We start from the raw sequence: 25998 nt of genomic DNA, 5'->3' as shown, positions 1-25998 counted from the left end.
TGACTGCTACTATTGTGGAAAGAGACATTATTTAGAACATTGTCTATTTCATTCCTAAGTCTGGACAACTCATCTACTTTAGACTTCAACTTCTAAAGACTGTTGTGATCTACAGTTTGGCCATAGAACCATTTGTATTGAAAAGTTAGCCAGCATGCCTTCAGTGAACTTCATTCATTAGTATTAGTCCTGGCAAGGTTTCCATATCTCTGGGTTCATTTTATACTTTAATTTGGTTAGTAGGTCTTTGTTTAATCGTCCTAATGAAAGAAGAACAAAGGCGGTTTAGGTGATCCAAGAGAGTAATACACTGTATTTCATCTCTGAAAAAAGCCGGACAAAGCAAGAATGCCGATACTTCTGATTTTCTTCAGGACATTTGGAACCACAAATCGGCTAGAGGATAAAGATCCTCACTGTACTTAACTGCAGACACCTTCAGAAGAGAAACATGGTGTCAGTCATAGAAATTACGTTTTGCCAGCTATACAGGGGTTGGGAGGCAGATTATCTCACCAGAAGAGTTTCTTTTTCCTGGGAGGGAGGGTGTCTGTTTCTTAAATGCCACCTCCTACAATAAAATCACCAGCCAGGCCAGTTTTTCCCCTAACTATGTCTCTTTATGATGCTAAGGTCAGGTGATGGTGCTGGTGTACATGAAACCAGGCCAGTTTCCCCCCTAACTATGTCTCTTTATGAAGGATTGATGCTAAGGTCAGGCGATGGTGCTGGTGTACATGAAAATAGTCTGCAGGTTTACTGCCACCTGGACGAAAGGGAAACACTTCCATTCCTTTGCATCAAATTTTCTCAGTCACAGTAGTTCCTCAAGTTGCTGCTGCTCTGTGATTTCCTTCTCCCTCAAAAGCCAAAACCCATTTTCTTCTTAGTGCTTGGGTCCCCTAAAACTTTTCTCCTCATGAAATCATCTTTTACAATATACCGTTCTCCCCTCATCCAATACAGGCCTTTTCATTCGTGTTTTGACTTCACTAAGGAAAGTGAGTCCTGTCTATTCTCTGTCATGCCTGTGGCATTGGTAAGCTACTCTTTTTCTCCTACTTTGTGAAGAATGACTATGCCCAAGTTTTTCACTGCTTTGTAACACAGGTATTTTATTTTTGAATCTACATTTCTTTTTGCAGCTTCTTGAGCTTCCTTCAGTTGGTGCACAGACAGCCATCCAGTGGAGACTGAGACCACCGGTCCATTTTACACAGGCCACTGAACAGTCAGAAGACGGTAACAACTCTGGGTCTCTAGTGACCTGGGCTGGATTCAACTCACTGACCTAGAGGTGAAAGGCTCTGTATTCCATTACTAATCCCTTGAGCTATCCAGCCCCCTGAAAATGATTCTTTGGTTTTATTATTGCAAAGGCCATTTATAAAATCATGAACTGGATTTAGGAAAGCAACCATGAAATAGCAAGGGACAAACTGATTGAAATTCCTTCAATGTAGTAAGGGCTGAAGCCTCTCGGTAGGATTGGGAGAAAAGTTAAATATAGGCACCTCCATTCTTATTTCAAACCGGCTCACTTAAACGTGGCAACTTTAGACCCACTGACCATGCCTCAAGGAACTAAATCCTAAATAAAGAAAATGGAAAAGCAAACTATGAAATAGCCAACAATCTTTATTTTGCACTTCCCCACCCCTCTTCACTTTCCAAAAAGCACTAACGGGCATATTTGTGCATGTGAAAATATTGTATAAAGTATTTAGAATGATCTCAAATTAATAAAACAAAAACATGTATCTCAACATAGATGCTTTGCTTTGTTGTTCTGGTAGGGGTAAAAAAGTTGGCTTCTAGAACAAGGACGGCAATGAAATACTGTACTCTTAAAAGGGCTACTCCATTTGCACTGACTTGCAATTTAACATTCATGGCAGAAAACTTCATTTCTCTAACCACATAATAGGTCTTAAAATATGACTAATTCATACACTAATATCAATTTACTTGGCATTAAAAAAATCACAATTTCTATTAATATATTTGTATTAGGCTCAATGCCCATATTCTAGCATTTAAGATATCCATTACACTGGCCCAAATTGGGATTATTTCAAAATCAAGTAAAAGTCCATATTTATTCCAAAGTTGCTAAAATATGTTAATAAAATTTGATGTTTTACATTAAAAATAAAATATTTGGTTTATATCTCAGATATCTATAACATATAATAAATAGTGGGCAGTATAGTAATATAATAAAGTTTTGTGATACCCTGAAATTTGATGCGTTTTCTTTAAAAATTCTTAATATTCTTCATTACAGCCTTAAACCACAATATTAATGAACAGATTTGCAGAAATAAAACAATATAAACACAAAATGCTACAGAATATTTTTTTTTTTTTTTTTTTTTTTTTTACTTTTGAGGAATCTACATGTCCTTTAATAAAAGTCAAAGAAATTTACAGAAACAAACCAGATAATAAACCAATTTCAAATAATGAACTACAGGCCTAAGTTGCCATGCTTTCCTTCTAACTGCTAGGGCCCTTTCCCACAGTGTTGTGGGCACTGTGCAGGTTCAGCTCATGGTACGTAACTTCCAACTATGGCTCTGTTTTCTAGCCTTCTTTGCTTATGTACAGCAGTAATTACAGACATGGCTGAAATCACAGTGGATTACAGAGAAAGCCAGAATTAAACACGATAAAAATTTAAAAAATAACTGCTTCATAAATATTTATTATTTACATGAGGGCAGATCTTCTAGTCTGAAGAGTTTTTATACAAGTTGATGAAATGTATAAGCAGTGAGAAGAACACCTGCAGTCTAAAGAAGGGTTAGAATGCAACAAAGACAGAAAATGTGAGTTAACAAAAATAATTTGCATGAGAGCAAATAGGACATGATAGAAACCCTTTTCTTAAAAAATATAAGGTATTTCACAAAAGCCTGAACATTTTACATGTTAATACTAAAAATGGGGGGAGGGGACGCTTCATAAACTTTTATCACAAAAATATTTACCAATACTCCAACTGGAGTTTTCATTTATGTTATTATGATTATCTTACTATAGAGGGAAAGAAGTTGAAAACTGTATACAGCCTAATGATATCATCCTTAAATTATAGCCAAGGTGGTTTACACATTATCTTCTCATCTAATACCTTCATGAAAAGGCCTTGGAGAGAATAAAGAAAATCAGAAGGGAAGATTATGGTCTTTTATTAATACTTGTCACTGGTAATAGAAAAATGAAGGCCCGGCAGTCCCTGTGCCACACCTGTACTTGAGTTTCCTTCTGCCACACCATCATGTGGCCATGGGCCAGTCTGTTCCAGTGGGAAGCATCCAGAGCAGATGCTGCAGTTCTCTGGTCCTCGGTCTCCCAAGATTCCTCATCCACAGGAACTTAGCGGTAGATGGGACAGCAGAATTCATGGATCCCCATCTGAAGTGGTAGGAAAGAAGCCTCGAGGCCACGCCACTGGTCCGCGCTGCAGAGACGTCAGTGTGCACGATGCTTCCTCTTTTTGTGCTTCTTATCCTTCTTCTTGTTGGCACACTTGGGACAGAACCACTGCATTTCTTCTGGTGGTGCAGCCATTATTCCAACACAGGGCCTACATGTTAAGAAAAAGAGTTTTGGATAAAGAAGTTATACATATACATGTACATGTACACACACACACAGTCTCTCTCTTTCTTTTTATGTTCTTAAATACTTTTAAATAATAAATTTTAAGCCTATGGTATATTCACCAGGAATCCAAGCCATAGAACTCTAATTTATGTAGCACTATTGTTGGACAAAAGGATATTACATAATGTCCCTTTTATAGGCACTACTGGAGAAATTAATTAGCCCATTTTTCCTTTCAGCTACAACTATGGATGAGAGAGAAACATCCGTCAGCTGCCTCCTGCACACCCCCCTCCTGGGGACGCGCCCGCAACCAAGATACATGCCCTTGACCAGAATCAAACCTGGGACCTTTCAGTCCGCAGGCCGACGCTCTATCCACTGAGCCAAATTGGTTTTGGCCTGAGCAATGGCTTTGTTTTTATCTTATACCTATCATATATCATGTGACTGAATGGATTTCTATCTTTTTATATCTGATATTTTAAAGATAAAATGAGATTATTTGCATACATTTTGGTAGCATTTCTTTGGTAGTGGGGAACAGTGGTAGAGAAGTAAAAAAACAGATAAGCTGTCCCTTTATTTCTGCAGTTTATGACACGTTTACAAAGGGGTTATCTCAATGGTACTACGAAGCTTAGCAGACAATTACTAGAAGGAAAGGAAAGGGGGATCCCTATGTCTCCTTTCTTTTCCAGTAGAATGGTATTTAAGTTAAGCAAAATATTCAGAATTTAGGTTGAATAACAATAGTCCAAAGACTTGATTTTTAAAACTAATTACATTTTATTGACTCAGTGATTTTTGCCCTATACATGATTCTGAGGATAGCACTTGAAGGGGAGACAATCCAAGATGGACCAAAGTCACTAATCCACTCTGCAGTGTCACCCCTCCATGGAGTGACTGGCACTCATTGATGCTTGGAGCACTCACCAGTGGTACCAGTCATCACAGCCATCACAGCCGATCATGGGACTCCCATCGTCAGGCTTGTTACATCCAGGACAGATCCAGATCTGATTACCCCATTCATCTCGGATCTGAGGTTTTAAATGGGGTTGAGGAGGTGTGTGTAAACAGAGATGGAATGGGGGGAAAGAACCAAAAAGAAGGCAGGATAAGAGTGATTACTTTATACTGTGAACCTAATACACTGACATATTAAACTAAAAAAAGAAAAGTGGTTAACAAGTTATTAAAGTCATAATCATAATCATCATCATTCTGGAATCATTTCTAACGAATATTTTAAACTCTTTTGTTTAAATCATTAAAAAAAGCATTTTATAATAACTTCTGTGAACAATATAGCCTATAGTCAACTTTATCTAAAAAAAATACTGTAAACACAGAAGTTCATAATAATTAGAGTCTTTATGGCAATAACAACTGATACTTTTGAACTATAGAGCTCAACGATATGTATTTCCTCAGTCGCATTCACAGGCATGGAATTCATATGTACAGCCAATAGTGCATGTATCACCTTATTACTTATTAGCTAAACTTTCTCCTGAACTAGTTGATAAGATCAAGGATATAAAAGAGTTGTTACTAAGTAACTTTCCATTCCCTTTATGACATTTTCAGCAAAGTACAATCACTAAAGGGCAAATGAAATAAGGAACTCATGAAGCCAAAGAACTACACATTTAAATATTATTTTTCTACAAAGATGATGTGCTTTGGAGTTTACTTAACTTACCAGTTCTAAATAAGACACATCCCTAATTGTTTCACTTCCTCAAATTTAACATTAACCAAACCAGTTTGGAAGAAACAATTCTATGATGGTCACTCAAAAACAGCAACAGCTAAATACTCGCTTTTACAATAACACAGCATATAATTTCATTCAGTTTATTTTGTAAAGTATGGTTCCTTCCTTCACTTTTAACTATAACACTGACTAGGTATGCAAAAAAAAAGGTGGGGGGCTTTCTTTGTGTGTAATGGGTGTATTGGGGACATAGCTGTTTCAGTCCACTGATGTGCTATTTGAGGCCTGCCATGTTTTAAAGTCTCTACAAAGAGTCGTGTTCATAGGAAAGCTTCCTAAAGAAAGCTGTGGGCAGCTACATCTCTGACTCAGCCCTTTCTAATTCCAAGGGGAGAGAGCCACCAGTTACCACATGCCAGCTGTCTAGGGTTAAGACCAGTCCAGAGCCTATGCCCTGCAGCTGCCATGCATGGCCAGTCTTGCTGCTAGTTGACCTTTCTTGAAATTAGAAGGCCATAACTCTGTTGCTACAAGAGGAATTTGCCATATTATCCCTCACAACTAACACTGAACACTTGACAGCTCACTAAGTTCTTCCAAACATCTGCTTCATCTAACCATCTTAAAACAACCCTTGGATAGGTTAAGAATGGGGAAACTGCAGCTACGGAAAGGTAACTGCCAGTTCCAAAAGTCACACTATTGTGCAACGACAAAATCAGCTGTTTTGCTCTATGGCCTTATCTTTCCTCCAAATCACACTTCTTGTTCTCAGTCTAAAAAAATGTCTCTTAGGAGAGACATTTTTCATCCACATTGTCTATGTAAATCTGATCCATCTTCAAGGAGTTAGCCTCAAAAGTCCACTGGAGAACCAGAAACTTTAGGGCTAGAACAAACTATAGTGATAATCTCGTCTAACATAAACCCCTTAATTACAGATGAAATGGAGGTCAAACATAAAATCTTTTCTGATCAACCTGCCTTGCGCTTCAATTAAACACCTACAGCAATTGGTCCTTGAACGGACCAATTTTTTACAAGTATACTTTTTTGATTTCAGAGAGGAAGGGAAATAGAAACATTAATGACAAGAATCATTGATTGGCTGCCTTCTGCACACTCCCCACGGAAGTTTAAGCCTGCAACCCGGGCATGTGCCCTGACTGGGAATTGAACCTTGACTTCCTGAGCCATGCTGGCTCGGCAAATGGACCAATTTGATGATCACAGATTTTTGTATCACATTTCCCTTTTTGTCTTAAATAGCCAACTTAATCCTTTTCTGTTAATTTTTCAGGTCTTTATATCCTCTCTCAATACTTTCAAGATTTTTATCCTCTGAATCATTATAGTGCCTCCAACATGTAATGACTTATTGAAATTTCCTTCCAAAATGCCTTAAAAATATAGTATTTGCATGATTTATAACAACTATCATGAATCCCACCACACCACTTTTCAATCATATCTTCTTGAAGAGATTCGAGCCATCACTAGGCTTATAGTCACAGTCTATATATAGAGTATTTGGTGGTCAAAGCCATGTCATTGCTGAACTCACTCAACAAGGTGAGTTTTGCAATCTGAAGACAAACTTGTGTACTCAGAGAGCTGTTTGGTCTGGGAGTTCATTTTCATTTATTATCCAAGTCTGGTATATTCTGGACCTTAGCCAATGACATACTATAATTAGTGCTGTTACTTAGTAACAGCAGCTGGCCCATAAGATCTGTATATATTACATAAATTATACTCTTAAGTGAATAATTTAATTGCTTGATCAAAAGTTCAGTGTGAGATTTAAATATCACTATTATTCTCTATATTTATACACTGATATTGTTGTATATATGTATATAATCATATTCTAAAACAATAAAAAGAAGAACAATGCTTTGACATTATTTATGAAGACTAAATATGCGAACACTGAAATACAATACTTTTCTGCCAAAAGCTTGAAAATGCAATGAAAATATCTTTCCAGTCATAAAGAATTGCCTCTGAAATTCAATAATGATACATATGACATTGCTTTTTAATTGAAAACATTTTCATGATAAAAGAGTAAGCTTTTAAGTAACTTTAAAGAAAACACTGCAAAATAAATGCTGCATACCACGTAAGTGCTGACGGTCTCCGTTACCACACTCCGCACTGGGGCTTTTGAACTTCCGGCTCCAGAGATGGCAGGGGACGGGGTCGGCATCAAAGCGGGGGACGCGGTGGACTGTGCAAGGAGTGGCAAAGGCACTGGGGCAGGAGTGACATGCACTGGCACAGTGGCTGGGACTGACACTGGTGGTGGGGTCTTGGGTCTATTAAGAGACGGAACTGGCTTAGCCTCGGGGGCTGGGACCACTTTGCTGATGACACTGTCAACAAAAGAGAAAAGGATAAGTCAAAACAGGACAGTTGAATCAAACTAAATATTTTTAAAACATTATTACAAAGTAACTTTCTTCTTCTAGTAGCAAAATACTTTTCTGAAGAGTCCAGAGACAGCTACAGACCTGAGTTGAAGGCCTTTCACCCACTCACTTCTCAACTTATTCAAGAGTCACATATGTTCGATGGGGGGAGAAAAGCAGTTCTAGCCCATTTCCTGTAGATGTTACCAACTAATAACTAGAGCTGTGCAATGAGGATCTGTCCTTTCATTAACAATATCTGTCACAGGACTCATGCAGTGGAAGGAACACTAGACTCAGAGTCAGGATATCTATATTCAAATTCTAGGTCTGACACAAGCTAACTATGAGACCTTGGGTAAGTTATTTAAAAATATGATGTACTGAGTGCCTATAAGAAGTTAGATGTTATACTAGGCACTTTATATATATATATATATACTAGACACCCGGTGCACAAATTTGAACACGAGGTGGGGGGGTGTCCCTCAGCCCAGCCTGCACCCTCTCCAATCTGGGACCCCTTGAGGGCAGTTGGACATCCCTCTCACAATCCAGGACTACTGGCTCCCAACTGCTCACCTGCCTGCCTTCCTGACTGCCACTAACTGCTTCTGCCTGCCAGCCTGATCACCCCCTAACCACTCCCCTGCCAACTTGTTTGCCCCCAACTTCCCTCCTTTGCCAGCCTGGTAACCCCTAACTGCCCTCCCCTGCTGGCCATCTTGTGTTGGCCATCTTGTGTCCACTTAGGGGCAGGATCTTTGACCACATGGGGCAGCCATCTTGTGTGTTGGAGTGATGGTCAATCTGCATATTACTCTTTTATTAGGTAGGGTAGAGGCCTGGTGCATGGGTGGGGGCCAGCTGGTTTGCCCTGAAGGGTGTCCCAGATCAAAGTGGGGGTTTCCTTGGGAAATGGGGCGGCCTGAGTGAGGGGCCTGTGATGGTTTGCAGGCCAGCCACACCCTCTGGTGACCCAAGTGGAGGCCCTGGTATCTGGAATTTATTTACCTTCTACAATGGAAACTTTGTAGCCTGGAGCGGAGCCAAGCCTTCTGCTTGCTCCGTGGCTGCCGCCATTTCTATTTGGATTTGTTTACCTTCTATAATTGAAACTTTATAGCCTTAAGTGAAGGCTTAGGCTAGCTAGGGCAGGCAGAAAGCTTGGCGTCTTCCATTGTCAGAGAAACCCAAGACTCCTTCCTCTGTGGCTATAGCCATCTTGGTTGGGTTTATTTGCATACTTGTTCTGATTGGCTGGTGGGTGTGGCTGGTGGGCATGATGGAGGCATGATCAATTTGCATATTACTCTTTTATTAGGTAGGCTAATCTCATCTAGTCCTCACAACAACTTCAAAGAAGTTATAGTGATCCCATTTTATAGATGAGGAAATAGGATTAAAGATAGAAAGGAACTGGGTAAATGGGTGGCAGGCTTTGAACCCTGGCCTTTTGATTCCACAGCTTCGTTCTTTTTTCCTTTTTACAAGTTCTTTTACTTGAAAAAAGATATAAATCATTTCAAGTGCAGAGAAAATAGACAGTTTAGGTAACAGACTAGAGGCTAGCCCTCTGCAATATTTGCTTCAGGTCTCTCTCCCTCGCTCCTCCAGAAGTAAACACTCTCCTCAAGCTGGCAGATCTGTTTTTGTAAAAACAATATCAAACTATATTTCTTGTAACTGGCTTTTGTGAGATATAAATGACACGTAACATTGTGTAAGTAGGAGGTGTACAATGTGTTGATTTGATATATTTGTATAATGTAATATGATTAGTACAGTGGCATTAGTGGTATTAGCTAACACCTTTACTATGCCACATAATTATCATTTCTTTTTGTGTTCAGAACAATTAAGATCTAGTCTTAGTGAGAAGGCTAAAAGGCTAATAGTTCTAATGTAATCCTGATGTTTGGGGGGCACTAGCAATCTGAATCTGTGCCAGTAACCTAATATACATTCTTGATAACCTATAATTAAGTCACTGCCCCTTTTTCCACAATCTGGTCTTGCAAGACCTGTCTATCTAAAGTACTACTCCCATTTTACAGAGGCCATAAACCATGAACAATGAACAACCCCCAAAGGAGGTTATCAGCACTGGCACCAGGGCAGACCCTTAGATATGGCCTCAAGGCCCCATCCCAACACAGGGGTTCTTTGCAAAGCCAATGAAAGGTCCAGAAGTCCCACCCATATTTGGAGGACAAAGAAACCAAAGGGGATAAAAGAAGAGCTTCCACCATATTAGTTGGCTCAGACTTTGGAGGCAATTCCTCTGAGACTGGTGGTGTAATAAAACTGTATACCTCCATTTCTTTAAGTCTTGCTTGGGTTTCTTTGGTCTTCTACAACATCAGCAATTCTGATGTGTATAATCCAGTAGTGTTGAAGATAATTGCTATGCTGTGCCTTAGATCTCCAAGTTTATCTATTAGTCGCACACTTAGTTTTAAGTCTCTTGATTTATCCATGTTGATACATATGATCAATATTACTTATTGTACTTGTTAAATGATATTCCATGGCATGGGTAAGTCAAAGGACTTTTGCTCATTGCCCTACTGAGTGTAGTCCATATTGCCTTGTACATGTTTATATGCTAACTCTAAATACATTCAAGAATTTCCCAAGGCTACAGTCCTAGATAAAGCTACTGGGTCACAGAGTATGCACCTTTTACCTTGACTAGGAATCCCAAGCTATACTCTAAAATAACTGCACCATATTATCTCTTCCTACTGTTCCCCAATTATCTAGGCCTTGCTTTTCTGATCAACAAAGTGAAAATATAGCTGCTTCTGAGAGTTTTGGTGAGAACCTGAACTTAGAGAAACATGTCAAACACTATGTACAAATGTGTTAGCACCAGCAATATACTCATGGTTCTTATGCATGACAACCCCCAGTACTACCATTATCAGTCTGCATAGTTCCATTTTCTCATACCACCTCCACTAAAAAGCATGATTTTTTGCTATCTGATCAGAAGATTTTAAGACGATAAAGTATTTCAAAAAATGCCATCATTATGGAAGCAAATAACTAATGCTGTTTAATTGATCTCCACTTGTTTCATGCAAGTATGTGATACCTTTCAAACTTGAATATAGTCAAAGATCAGAAAATTTAACATGCACTGTTTGTGTAGGAGACATTCAATAAATGGGTAACATAAATAATAGTGGATATTTATTGAACACTTACTAAGTACCCAACTGTTCTAAGCACTTGAAAGCCAACTGCATACGAGGAACTAGGCTAAATGTTTACTTGCCTTATCTCGCTTGATCCTCATAACAACCAAATGAGATAAACACTGCCATAACTTTCCTCTTGCAGAAGCAGAAATCTAGGCACAGAGAGATTAGTGGACTACTGTGTGACAGAGCCAAAATTTAAACTCAGGCAGTCTAATTTCAGAACCTGTGATCTTAACTAACACACCACTGACTCTTGATGCTTACTGAATGACTGTTGCCTTACATATAAGACTAGTAGCACACGAATCTGTACACCAGCAGCTCTCTGCCAGGCCTGGCCGCTCCGCGCCCGCTGCCCAGGGGCCCATCCGCGCCCCAGTCTGCCCAGAGGCCCCTCCGTGGCCAGGCGTGGAATGCCTGCCTCGCTGCTGGGCGATGACACAAGTGCCCCCCTTACCCCCCAGACCTCTGCAGTCGGGGTGGAACACTTTTCCTTGTCATCGCGACGATGAAGCAAGCATTCCACTAGGCTGCTCAGCGGCTGCTAACTGCCCCCACCCCAGGACTGAGGGACTCTGGCAGGGCTGAGAGGACTGGGCACCACCATCTTGTGGCTATGGGTGCCACTACTTTTGTGGAAGTGATAGTTAATTTGCATATTACCCTTTTATTAGAAAGGATGAGAGTCCAAAGTTATTACTATATTTATGTTATTATATTTATTGCATTTATATCTATAGTGCAAGCACTCTTTATTTTTATGGTTAGGCTAAAAATTTAAAACACACTATTTGTGGAGGCAATTTCCTAGAATCGTTTAAAACATGGGTTCTGGAAACAAAACTAAAGAAAATGCAGGAACTCAGAGGTAAGTAGAACACAGATGTTTTGCCTGAGGGTATTTGCTCATAAAACAAATCTGATCTTTGGTTTTGATAAAGAGGATAGGTTCCAAAGCCCAGGGACTGCCAAAGTGTAAAGTCTAAGAGAACTCTTCCCCACATTAAGGACTCCCAACAGGCTACACCCATTAGGAAAGGATGAATGAGAATCTTATGAATTCTCAGCTCTGGTGGACCAGGGCACTCCATGTAATATTTCAAGTCATTTGGACTCATAATGTGCCCAGGTATCCAGCACAAATCATCCTGAGAGGAAGTATTATTAATATTATTAACACAGATAATTATTTTAGAAAAAAAGTGTAGATAATGAAAGATAACCAGACATAGAAAGAGGCAAGGCAGCCTCAGGGAGAAGCAGAAAAAATAATAGCCAATATAAAGAGACTCATAATGATCATAGATACTAGAACTATCAACTACAAAACCACTCTACTTACAATGCTTAAAAAATAAAAGGCAAAGATTGAAATTATTGGCAGGTAATAGGGGGCTAAAAGGGTGACCTAGTAGATTTGAAAAGAACAGACTTTATAGAAATGACAAATGTAGTAAATGAAGTGTAAAACTCAATGGATGGGAGAATTAGAAACTGAATAGTAAGACAGAAGAAATAATGTAGAACTTAGCCTTGAGAGGCAAAGAGAATTAAAAAGTACAATTAAAAAGTCTAATTAGTATAAATTTAATCATAATGCTAGAGAGAAAGGGGCAAAGGCAAAATGTTAACAAAGAATATTTAGACTTTTACAGAACTGATGCAACATACCAATCCATAGACTTAAGAAGCCTAATAAACCCCAGGTAAGATAAATACAGGCAGTTCTTGGGCTATGTGGGACTTGACATACGTTGTTTCCTTTCCTGGTCACATTGCTATCTCCCATTTATTTATAAAAGAAAGTTCAGTCATTTTGACATATGTACATATGTATGTGCTTTATGGTGTTTTTTTTAATTTTATTATTATTTATCACAAGTAAAGGTCAGGAATTGTTAATTTTTTTTTTTTTTTTTACTGTTTCACTTCATTACTGTAGTGTATGTGCTCCATGTGAGTGACGTAAGTGCTTATGGTGAAAATCGTGATAAGTCACGACGTAGGAACAGATAGATCTCTGACGTAACCCGTGGGCCTATTGTAGACATATCACAGTGAAACTATAAATCACAAAAAGAAAAGTCTGAAAAGCAGCCAGAGGGGAAAAATAGAACAATTACTTGCTTTCTTTTTTCTTTTTGTTAATCTTCACCCCAGGATATATTTTCCATTGAGTTTTAGAGAGAGTGGAAGGGAAGGGGAGAGATGGAGAGAGAAACATAGATGTGAGAGAAACACATCTTTATTGGTTGCCTCCTGCATATTGCCTCAATCAGGACCAGGTATTGAGCCTGCAACTGAGGTACATGCCCTTGGCAGAAATTGAATCCAGGACTCTTCAGTTTGTGGGCTTACACTCTAAGAACAAGTACTTTCAAAGAAGAAACATATTACAGTTGACTTCTCAACAGCAATGATGAATTTAGAAAACAGTGGAATAGAACCCAGATATCAACCCAAATCACTATGCTCAATTAATATTTGACAAAGGAGGCACGAATATACAATGGAGTCAAGACAGTTTCTTCAATAAATGGTGTTGGGAAAATTGGACAGACACATGCAAAAGAATGAAACTAGATCACCAACTTACACCATTCACAAAAATAAACTCAAAATGGATACAGGACTTAAACATCAGACGGGAAACCATAAAAATACTAGAAGCATCCACAGGCAGCAAAATCTCAGACGTATGCCAAAAGAACTTCTTCACTGATACTGCCCCTAGGGCAATGGAAGCTAAAGAGAAAATAAACAAATGGGACTACATCAAAATAAAAAGCTTTTTTACAGCAAAAGAAACCATCAACAAAACAACAAGAAAACCCATGGTGTGGGAGAACATATTTGCAAATAATACCACTGATAAATGTTTAATCTCCAACATTTACAGACAGCTTATCTGGGACCCCTTGGGGGATGTTGGGCCTAAACTTGCAGTCGGACATCCCTCTGGTAATCCGGATACTGCATGGATCAATGAACATACTTTTTATACAGGAGGAAGGCATCTTGCTATTTATTGTATGGGCAGCTACATTTTTTTGCTCTGATTATAAAAAGGAGTGTATAACATGATCCTTCTGAGGCAGTAGTATCATTTTCCCCATCTTACGGGTGGAAAACTGAAACAGAGAGAAGTTAAGTAATTGGCTTTATCACACAGTTTTAAGTGTCAGAATCAGGGCTGATCACAAAATGTGCAAGCCAGAGTCCATTCATGTAATCGCTGCATCATCCTGTTTTTTTTCAGTGTTAGAGTAGCCTTGCCAGATTTTTATTTTTAAACCTAAGAGACTGTTTCCAATGTATAGGGTAGGGGCCCTAGGCCTGGCTGGTGATTAGGGCCATGGCTGGTGGCCTGGTGCTATTCACAGCCTGCCCCCCCCCCCCCCCCCCACCGGTTGCCTCCCTCTGCAGGGTGACAGGCAGATGGAGTGATCAGGGGGCCCCTGCTGGCACTGCCTTGGCTAGCAACCTGGCACTGCCCACTGGCCAGCCCTTCCCCCTGATCACAACCGCCACCGGTCCCTATCCTCAATCGCCGCCACCACTGGTTGCCTCCCTCTCTGCATTGAGCACCTGCCCCCTGGTGATCAGTGCGCATCATAGTGACCAGATGTTCCGCTGTTTGGTCAATTTGCATATTATGGTTTTATTATATAGATTTCTTTCAAATCAAAAACAAAAAAACTAATAACTTTAATTCTTTTTTTTTTCCATTTTATTTTATTTTATTTTTAAATTTATTTATTTATTTATTTATTTATTTTTTACATATTTTCTTGATTTTTTTTTATTGCCCCCCTCCCTCCCTCCCACACATCCCCTCCCTCCCCATAGTTTTATGTCCATTGGTTGTACTTATATGCATTTATACAAGTCCTTCGGTTGATCTATTATCTCCCCCTGATATCCCTACCCTCCCCACTGTAATTTGACAGTCTGCCTGTTGCTTTACTTTCTCTATATCTGTCTCTTGGTTCATCAGTTTATAAAGATCTTTATCATCCACCGATGTGTGAGGTCATGTGGTGTTTCTCTTTCGTTGATTGGCTTATTTCACTCAGCATGATGTTCTCCAATTCCATCCAGGTTGCTGCAAATGATGAGAATTCCTTCTTCTTTATGGCAGCATAGTATTCCATTGTGTAGATGTACCATAGTTTTTGGATCCAATCATCTGCTGACGGGCACCTAGGCTGTTTCCAAATTCTGGCTATTGTAGATTGTGCTGCTATGAACATAGGGGTGCATATATCCTTTCTGATTGGTGTTTCTAGTTTCTTGGGATATATTCCTAGAAGTGGGATTACTGGGTCAAATGGGAGTTCCATTTTCAGTTTTTTGAGGAAACTCCACACTGTTCTCCACAGTGGTTGCACCAGTCTGCATTCCCACCAGCAGTGCACGAGGGTTCCTTTTTCTCCGCAACCTCGCCAACACTTGTCGTTTGTTGATTTGTTGATGTTGGCCATTCTGACAGGTGTGAGATGGTACCGCATTGTTGTTTTGATTTGCACCTCTCGGATAATTAGTGACTTTGAGCATGTTTTCATGTGCCTTTTGGCCTTCCTTCTGTCTTCTTTTGAAAATATTCTGTTTAGGTCCATTGCCCATTTTTTAATTGGATCATTCATCTTCCTTTTATTTAGTTGTATAAGCTGTCTGTAAATGTTGGAGATTAAACCTTTATCAGTGGTAATATTTGCAAATATGATCTCCCACACCGTGGGCTTTCTTGTTGTTTTATTGATGGTTTCTTTTGCTGTAAAAAAGCTTTTTATTTTGAAGTAGTCCCATTTGTTTATTTTCTCTTTAGCTTCCATTGCCCTAGGGGCAGTATCAGTGAAGAAGTTATTTTGGCATACGTCTGAGATTTTGCTACCTGTGGATGCTTCTAGTATTTTTATGGTTTCCCGTCTGATGTTTAAGTCCTGTATCCATTTTGAGTTTATCCTTGTGAATGGTGTAAGTTGGTGATCTAGTTTCATTCTTTTGCATGTGTCTGTCCAATTTTCCCAACACCATTTATTGAAGAGACTGTCTTGACTCCATTGTATATTTGTGCCTCCTTTGTCAAATATTAATTGAGCATAGTGATTTGGGTTGATATCTGGGTTCTCAATTCTATTCCATTGATCTATTTGTCTGTTCTTGTGCCAGTACCAGGCTATAACTTTAATTCTTATTAGAACCCCAGTAAAGAACACAAACAGGTAATACAGAATAAAAAACCCCACAGACATCGAATAGATAAAAAAAACACACAAAAAAAACCTGAGCTAACATTCGAAAACCAAGATGGCGGCATAGGTAAACACTTAACTGCAGCCTCACACAACAATTTCAATAAAATACAACTAAAATACAAAATGGACATTACCCAGAACTACAGGAAAGTCGACTGACTGGAAATTCTAAAACGAGAAGGAAAGAGAAAACCAGAAGGAAAATCAGAGGAGCTGTAAAAGCCTAAGGTACGGAGACACATTGCGCGTGCAGAGAGGACGGAGAAGGAGAGGAGGGGGAGGCTGAGTGCCTGGTTGACGTTCCCTAGTGAGAAGGAGAAAAAAGCTCTGGACTGTGCTGAACTCCAGTTCCGACAGCCTGAACCCCAGTTCTGGGCGAGAGCCTGGGGACCCAGACACATAAGGAGGGAGCCTGGGCTGTAAGGCGGAATCTTAGGGGAGCGGAGAAAGCAGTCCCGGAGGCGAGCACATTTCGCTCAGAGACGGGACTGTTGACTGTGCTGCTGGATTGCCCTAGCGGGAAGGAGACAAAAGCTCCAGACTGCTCTGAATCCCACTTCCAACTGAACTGAACCCCAGTTCCTGGCTCATTGGGGGAGAGCCTAGACTGTTTAATAGCGGGCGAAACTCTAGGGCACCTTTCTCTCAGAGGTGCTTGCAGCAAGTATCGAAGGACCCTGAGGAATACTGAGACTCAGGAGACTCATAGGACAGAAGTCAAGGCTGTAGGCTCCACCCTGAAACTCCGCCCCATCCAAGCTGAACACACTTTTAAGACTACCAACTCAGGGAAGCTGCGAAAATGCAGCCGAGACAAGGAAACAGATCACAAACAAAGAAATGGAGGAAAAGAAGCCACTAGATATAGAGTTCAAAACCACGCTTATAAGGTTTTTCAAGAATTTCCTAGAAAAGGCCGATAAAATAAACGAGACCTATGAGGATATGAAAAGGGATCAACTAGAAATAATAATGGATCAACAAGAAATAATAAGGGATCAACTAGAAATAAAGAATACATTGTCTGAAATAAAAAATATTATACAGAGTCCTAAAAACAGAATGGAAGATCGCAAGAATCAAGTCAAAGATTTGGAACATAAAGATCCAGAAGACACTCCTCCACAGAAGCAAGAAGACAAGAGAATCCAGAAAGTTGAAGATAATGTAAGAAACCTCTGGGACAACTTTAAGCGAACCAACATCAGAATTATGGGGGTCCCAGAATAAGAGAGAGAGCAAGATATCGAAAACATACTGGAAGAAATAGTGACAGAAAACTTCCCCCACCTGGTTATAGAATTAGACTTACAAGTCCAGGAAGCGCACAGAACCCCAAACAAAAGGAATCCAAAGAGGACCACACCGAGACACATCATTATTAAAATTCCAAGAGCAAAAGACAAAGAGAGAATATTAATTCTCAACAGAAACCATGCAGGCCAGACGGGAATGGCAAGAAATATTCAAGGTGATGAATAGCAAGAAGCTACAGCCAAAAATATTCTACCCAGCAAAGCTATCACTCAGAATCGAAGGCCAGATAAAGAGCTTCACTAATAAAAAAAAGCAAAAGGAGTTCATCACCGCCAAACCAGAATTATATGAATTGCTGAAGGGGGTTCTTTAGGAAGAGGAAGAAAATAAAGATAAAAAGTATGAACAACAAATATGTAACTATCAACAAGTGAATCTAAAAAGCAAGGGAATTAAAAAACTTGATGAACAAGCCGAAACTGGTTTAGCTCAGTGGTGGAGCGTCAGTCTGCGGACTGAAAGGTCCCGGGTTTGATTCCGGTCAAGGGCACGTACCTTGGTTGCGGGCACACCCCCAGTAGGGGGTGTGCAGGAGGCAACTGATCGATGGTTCTCTCTCATCGATGTTTCTAACTCTCTATCTCTCTCCCTTCCTCTCTGTGAAAAATCAATAAAATATATTTTAAAAAAAACTTGATGAACAATATTAACTGTTGAATATGATAGAATCAGAGGTATGGAAGGGGAGTGAACTGACGATTCTCGGGGAAAAGGGGAGTGGGGGGTGTGGGAAGAGACTAAACATAAACTGTGCACCTATGGATGAGGACAAGGGGAGTGGGGAAAGGGCAGAGGGTGGGGTGGGAACCTGGTGGAGGGGAGCAACGGAGGGGAAGAGGGGAAATGAGGAATATTTGTAATAATATGAACAATAAAGATTTATACAGTAAAAAAACAAACAAAAAAAACAAACCTGTTCAATGTTCATGGTAATCAAAGACATGAACATGAAAACAACAAGAAAATACCTTTTTTGGTATGAAAACACCTAGTGCATGTCAAGATGGGGTTATGGGAGGAGTGTTTGGCACAGTATTTCTGAATGATTACCAAGACCTTTAAAATGTTCAGTTTTGCTTTAATAGATTTAGCTCAGTGGATGGAGCATCAGCTTTCGGATTCAAGGGTCCCAGGTTTGATTTTGGTCAAGGGCATGTACCTTGGTTGCGGGCACATACCCAGTAGGGAGTGTACAGGAGGCAGCTGATCGATGTTTCCCTCTCATCAATGTTTCTAACTCCATCCCTCTCCCTTCTTCTGTTAAAAATATCAATAAAATATATTTAAAAAAATGTTTTAACCGGCAATTTCCCATCTAGAAATCTATCCTGAGAAAATAGATAGCTATGCAAAGATACAGGGTAAAAAACTTTATTTATTAATCTAGAGGATTTTTTGAAATTGATTTTTTAGAGAGAGAGGTAGGGAGAGGGAAAGAGAGAGAGAAGAAACATTGATGTGAGAAGAAACACTGATCGATTGCCTCCCGTACACTCTCTGACTGAGATCAAACTCATAACCTAGGTATATGCCCTGATTGGAAATTGAACCTTTTGATGGAAGAGAAGACACTCCAATCAGCAGAGCCACACTGGCCAGGGCTAAAGAACATTATTTGTAGTATTGTTTACAATTGCAAGAACCCCAAAAATTAGAATAACTATAATTATTTTAAATATCCCAAAATATGAGAATTAAGAAAATACTATGTTGTCATTTGAAGAGATAATACACACACACACACACACACACACACACACACACATCAAATATATACACATATATATGTCCCAAAATGGTTATGGATAGTACATATAATAGGGTCCAATTTTGTAAGGAAAAAGCAAAAGCAAGTAAGAATGTGTGAATATGTATTTAGAAAAAGTTTTTTAAAAATACACCACAAATGCCCAGAAATTGGCTCTATATGCGTTTTTTCCCTTTTGGTTTATCTATAATTAACGACAACAACCAAAGAATAAATTAAAAACACTTGTCACAAGTGTTGTACATCTTACATGTTGTTGGAATTTTCAAATGGGTTGAGTTGTACATTTATAATTTGTTCATTTTTCTGTACGAACATGTTATAATTTAATAAATTACTGGGAAAATATGAAGATTTGGCTAAAGCCTTCCAGACAAATGTTGATCATAGCCTAGCTCTAAACTTGTGGAATAAAAGTCCCAAGCTAAATAAAAAACCTACTCAATTAGTATATCTAAACTGAGTGTATCATCACTAGCAGAGATCAATTAGAAAAGGGTCAAGTGAGGAGAACCAAATAAAACTGTGCTCGTTTTGTACATAATTGAAATGATAATTTGAACAGCCTTTAGATATTAGGGTTGGTTCAGAGTCTGGGGTCTTTTCAAAGAAATATAACATCCATGGTTGCACTGTACCCTAATTATGTGCATATCTGTCACTATCATCCACATTGGGTAGTACATTTCTTAGAAGTACAGTGTGTATCTTAATGGTCTTTGAATTATTTGCAATATTTTAAAAAAATATTTTTATTGATGTTTTACAAAGAAGAAGGGAGAGGAATAGAGTTAGAAACATCATTGAGAAACATCAATCAACTGCCTCCTGCACACCCCCTACTGGGGATGTGCCTGCAACCAAGGTACATGTCCTTGACTGGAATCTTAACTTGGTGGGACCCTTCAGTCTGCAGGCTGACACTCCACTGAGCCAAACCAGTTAGGGCTTATTTGCAGTATTAAACACAGTATCTGATCACATATTCATCAATTTTAATAAGCATATGTCTAATATTGCAGAGAATGCTTTTACTAATATAAAAATATATGACTTTTAAGTATTTTTGTCTATTTTAAAATGTTTCAAAAATGGGCTATTCTTTCCTTCCCCTATTCTTTCCTTTCTGCCTGCCTTCCTCCCACACTACTTCTTAATTGGTTCCAAGACCACTGAGCTTTCTGTTTACTAGCATGGATTCTAATTCCTCATCCATCCATTGATTCCCAGAGCAAGAATAATTACCACACCAATGCAAGGTATAAGCATGTAATGAAGATTTCATCCTATGCTGAAACAGGTTTGGCTCAGTGGATAGAGCGTCGGCCTGCGGACTGAAAGGTCCCGGGTTCGATTCCGGTCAAGGGCATGTACCTTGGTTGCGGGCACATCCCCGGGGGAGGTTGCAGGAGGCAGCTGATCGATGATTCTCTCATCGATGTTTCTAACTCTCTATCCCTCTGTCTTTCTCTCTGTAAAAAAATCAATAAAATATATATTAAAAAAAAAAAAGATTTTGATCTGGTTCTCTCACTGTCCCCATCGCGGGTCCGAGCAGCCTGGGCGGCGGGAGATGCGGCAGCGGCCAGGCAGCCCAGGTTAGCCCAACCACTAGGCGCGCCGCGGCCCTGAGGCACCCAGCACACGCGCCGCGCCACGATGCCCAAGAGGAAGCTCAGCTCTGCGGAGGGGGCGGCCAAGGAGGAGTCAAAGAGGAGGTCGCCAGGTTGTCAGCCAAGCCCTCGCCCTGCGAAAGTGGAGGCGAAGCCCAAGAAGGCGGCGGGAAAGGATAAGTCTGTGGACAAAAAGGTGCAAACGAAAGGGAAAAGGGGAGCTAAGGGAAAGCAGGCCGAAGTGGCTGACCAGGAGCCTAAAGAAGATGTACCTGCGGAAAACGGAGAAACTAAAAACAAGGAGTCCAACCTCAGATGAAGCAGGAGAAAAAGAAGCCAAGTCTGATTAATGTCATATACCATGTCTTATCAGTGGTCCCTGTCTCCCTTCTTGTACAATCCAGAGGAATATTTTTATCAACAATTTTGTAAATGCAAGTTTTTTAGTAGCTCTAGAAACATTTTTAAGGAGGGAATTCCACCTCACCCCATTTTTTTAAAGCGTAAATGCTTTTTTTTAAGAGGTGAAATCATTTGCTGGTTGTTTATTTGTTGGTACAACCAGAAAATAGTGGGATATTGAATATGGGAGACTTTGATTGTCTTGGGTGTCAGCTTAACATTCCATAGATGGGGGTAGTTTTTATATCCTATAATACAAAGCATACTAAATGGCGATTTGGAGTCAGTCATGCGTTTGCTATGTCTTGAACATTTTAAATTACTTCTATTTCCATGTTTTTGGTAGGCTCATTTCCTAAAGAAAACCACTCCTTGATCTTGGCTCTCCCTGTCAGAATTTTGTGCATCTGTAACATCTTTGGTGTGGTAGTCCAGTTTTCCTAGTAACTTTGTCAATGTGCTGTGAGAGATTGAAAATCTGATTATGTAGTATATATGATATTAAATTGTGAATTAGTGGGACTTTGATGTAACAGCGTATCAACATTTGAAGATATTGGTACTTGATACTCTATTAAGGAAAGTTAGCCTCTAAATTTTAAGCTGGAAAGTCACTGGAATAACTGTTTAGAGAAGAATCACAATTACATGACTTTACATTTTTGGAACGTATGTTAAGAATTGTGTACAAATTGAAATGTCAGTGTACTGATTGTCAAAAAAATAAAATCTCAATTATGAAAGAAAAAAAAAGATTTCATCCTAATTTTTGTCTGAAAATGCTTTTAAATTGTTTTAAGCTATACTGGACACATAATGAATATTATTTGCCTTACCTGACTCTTTTCCAATCCCCTTTCATTTTCTTTCTATTTTTCTTAGATTTCTCCCTCATCTATAAAGCCTGCAAATGGTACCTTTGAGAATGGCTTAGCATTAGTAATAGCCAATGGATATAAACAGACTGTTGACTCATTTTATGGGCAGAATCTGAAACCTCAGACATATCTACTTGTATATATCTTATTTTTCAATTTAGAGAAATTACATTTGGATAAAAATAACTTAAAATAAAATAATCCTTCCAAAGTGTCAAATATTCTCCAATTCCATTAAATTACTCCTTAAAAGTGTATATTTGTCATTCAAATTTTCTAAATAGCAAAAGGCCAAACATTAAAATGAGTACTCAATGTTGATGAGACAAAACATGTCCTAATTTTCTGTTTCCCAGAGATTATTAAACTAGTATCATGTAGGCACTAAAGTACCCAACTCTTGAGTTTCATGAGAAAATTTACTAGAGTTTAAAAGTTTTTTATTTTAGCTGCTAAGTTACTTCTGTGGTAAGTAGATGCACAGTTTTATGAATAATTCCTTTATCTCCTCAATTTTGAATATTACACAGAAATATATAAACAGTATAAGATGATATAATTCCACATCACTTATAAACTAAAAGTAATTTTAGATTCCTTAATGGCCTTTCTTGCCAAGCTTTATTGCTGCATTCTTCTAAACAGTGTTTTGCTTGTCCATATTTTCCCACCTGAAGTATCAATTTTTCCTTCCTATTTAACTGCATAGTAAGTTCTCCTCCAGCACTTTGTGTTGAAGAAGGCAAGTCTCACAGAGTAACCAACACCACCCACAGCTGTGCTCCACAATGGCTCCGTGCTGCTAACGTTACATCTTTTGGAGGATTTGATCAGAGTTCCCCAACTGCTATAAACACTGGCGTTATTCATAAAACATGCAGAAGGAAGGATTTTCAGCAGGATTTCTTTACCTGTTTCCCCACCACAAAACAGTGAAATAAACAGAATGGGTCATGAGCTGCTTGGCCTGTAATGCAAACTCACAGAGTGACAAGTCAATAAAGAGCCAATCTTCACCTCTCCAGCCACACAGAGCCTCCGAGGTTAGAGGCAAACACAATGTGGATATGTCTGCACAGGGAGTTTAATGCTCCTCACTATCCAGCTATTGTGTGCAAACACTATGAAGCCAGTAATCTAAATCATCAGAGTCTAATAACTAGCTACTAAACTGCACACAAAGTTCAAAAGTTCCCTCACAATGGCTTACTTATCTATCCTTAAAGGTGAACAGCTATTTTTCAATGGCAACAAATGATGCCGTAGCTAAAAACCTGTAATCACCTCCATGAATTTTAATAAACTTCTGATGAGGGGAGTTCTTCAGTGTTTAGGAGAAAAAAAATACACATGAAAAACCCAACACTGATTAAAAAAAAATGTACCTTAATCCACAACTCACTTTTCTTCTTCTGATTTAAAATTTTAATCAACTTCAGAAATAGCTTGCATCTTTGAAATACCATATAGCCCTAGTGGATTTGGCTCAGTGAATACTGCGTTGGCCTGTGGACTGAAGGGTCCCAGTTCAATTCCAGTCAAGGGCATGAACCTCAATTGCAGGCTTGATCCCCAGCCCAAGTCAGGGTGAGTACAGGAGGTAACCAATTGATGTGTCTCTCTTGCATCAAGGCTTCTCTCTCTGTTTCTCCCCCTCCCTTCCATTCTCCCTAAAAATCAATGAAAAAATATCCTCAGATAAGGATTTAAAAAAAAAAAAAATGAAATACCACATAAAACAGAGTCCCATGATGTATTTTAAACTAGCTCCTTTTTACCAGAAACAAAACAAGATCTCTAAGATTCCACTATATAATATTGCCCTAAAAACGCATATTTGGGCCAGCTTTCTTACTTTCACTTTAAAAGTCTCAGAAATACTAAGACCAAATGTAGTAGCTTGCTTCTGGTGGTCCCGCCTTCCAGTTTCTCACACTTGTGTAGTCCCTTCACAGAATGGGTAGGCTGACTTATAAGACTAACAGGATACCATGAAAACAGGAGTTTGGACATCCAAGTGAGGTCATAGAGGCAGTGCTGTCGTTAAGGTCAATGGCTTTGGGGGAAGCCAGGGGCTACATCATGAGGACATCAAAGCTGCTTTAGGAAGAAGCCCATATGACCAGCAATTGGAGCCTCCTGTCAACAGCCATGTGTGTGAGCTCACAGCACATTCTTCAGGCCTGCCCTTTTAAAAACTAACCCTGGGCAGCAGCTTAACTAGTCAACTACGTTTTTAAACCACAGGAAGCAAGAAGTAATAAAAGTCTATTGTTTTAAGAAGTTAAGGGTTATTTGTCATGTCAAAACATAAGATATACCAAGTATTTGTCTTAGGAATAAAAATAAATATTCAGAATTCAGGAGAAACATATTTTACAGTTATCAGTACTTAAAATACCAAATTGTAACGGTCATTTCCATATTTCACATTTGACGAAAAGGAAGAAATACCCAAAGACAATTATGAGAATCAGTTGTATTTTGATTCTTCAAATCAATAAGTACTTCTCATTCTTGATCCTTATAACTCAACTTTTGGCATTCATTACAATTCAGCTGTATCAGTAAATGGATTTAATTACTCAAGCTCACATGGCTTGCCTCTTGAATATTTACATAATTTTCACAAAATATTTTATCTTATCACATAGTCAAGTACATATCAAGTAAAAACATTTTATCTTTTAATTCAGAAGGACCTATTTTAAAAACAGAACAAATTGCATGAAGTACAGGAAAATATAGCCTTTGTAGAATCTTCATTTCCAAAGGACTCCAACCCAAACGACTATACTTCTATTGTCTAATGTTCAAAATTTGTACTATACCCTAAAAGAGCATTAATACTCAGGTAAATAATAAATAATGCACATTATTTATATTTACAAGAAGATATACTAGAATAAAAAAAGAAATAAAAATGGTAATCTATAGGGAAAGAAGTATAAAGATAGAGGGACAGGGATGGAAGCAAGACTTATCTTATACTCTTTCAACTTTGGAGTCAAGTTTTACATATTCAAAAAATTAAATTTCTAAAATTAACTGCAAGTTGAAAATAAATGGAAATGAATGAAACTCAAGGTATATCATGCTGGTGACACAGCTACACTGAAAAAAATAAGTCATTTCAGGTGACATTAGGAGGATAGCATTTTAGTCAGACATGCACAGTGGGTTTATTTTATGAATAAACAGATTGAGAAAAATCTAATCTATAACTTAATTCAATAGTTTTATCAATTGGAAATATGAGCATAAACTCATAGTTTGTTTCTTTATAAGAATAACTATTTTCTAGTTCTGGTCATGTAAAGGCCTAGCAATGACTACCCAGTAGCAATGGGACCCTGCAGAACCAGACTGTGATTCCTAAAAAAGGAACCAAGTTTCCTTGAAGGAATTATTAATTCCAGGTCTTTGGCAGACAATAAGATAAACTGGGAATATTTATACCAGAAAGTAAGAAAGCTATCAAAGATGAAAGGGAATGTGTTAAAATTCCGAAGACAACAGGAAGGAGTTCCCATTGGCCAAGATGGGACAAACTGAACATTAAAAAGAATAAGGGAAAGAGGTAGAGGATAGAGGGGGAGGGACAGAGAGATCTTTCCAAAATCAAAACTCAACCATCACCACAGGAGGTAAATATGGCATCAACTCCACCAACTTTGTATACTGCAGTTTGGCAACCAATCAATGTTTCTCTCTCTCTCCCTTCCTCTTTCTCTAAAATCAATTAAAAAACACATTTTTAAAAAGGCACTAAGATACATAAGTATTTGAACTCTGATTCAA

The 25998-nt window shown here is 38.8% G+C and overlaps 2 protein-coding genes across 2 annotated transcripts in view; one reads left to right on the top strand and one right to left on the bottom strand.

Annotated features, from left to right (window-relative positions):
- Positions 1–2389: 2389 nt before the first annotated feature.
- The window catches only part of TAF3 (TATA-box binding protein associated factor 3), a 169677-nt gene continuing 146068 nt past the window's right edge, over positions 2390–25998 (bottom strand). Inside the window, exons 5-7 of the mRNA XM_084869257.1 lie at positions 7461–7716; positions 4552–4658; positions 2390–3592 (exon numbers count right to left, since the gene is read on the bottom strand). Coding sequence (XP_084725383.1) covers positions 3478–3592; positions 4552–4658; positions 7461–7716 — 478 coding nt within the window. The 3' untranslated portion in view covers positions 2390–3477. The remainder of the gene's footprint in view (positions 3593–4551; positions 4659–7460; positions 7717–25998) is intronic.
- Positions 20829–21402, top strand: LOC311619116 (non-histone chromosomal protein HMG-14-like). The gene has a single exon (XM_084877118.1). It carries the CDS (start codon positions 20964–20966, stop codon positions 21234–21236), a length of 273 nt encoding a protein of 90 aa, XP_084733244.1. The 5' UTR covers positions 20829–20963; the 3' UTR covers positions 21237–21402.

Source organism: Pipistrellus hanaki, assembly GCF_964339955.1.
Source record: "Pipistrellus hanaki genome assembly, chromosome: 1".
Lineage (NCBI taxonomy): Eukaryota > Metazoa > Chordata > Mammalia > Chiroptera > Vespertilionidae > Pipistrellus > Pipistrellus hanaki.
This window is presented reverse-complemented; position numbering and strand designations above follow the sequence as displayed.

Bases quoted from the DNA above. Each gene is read 5' to 3' on its own strand.
- LOC311619116 (XM_084877118.1), top strand. From the start codon at position 20,964: ATGCCCAAGAGGAAGCTCAGCTCTGCGGAGGGGGCGGCCAAGGAGGAG.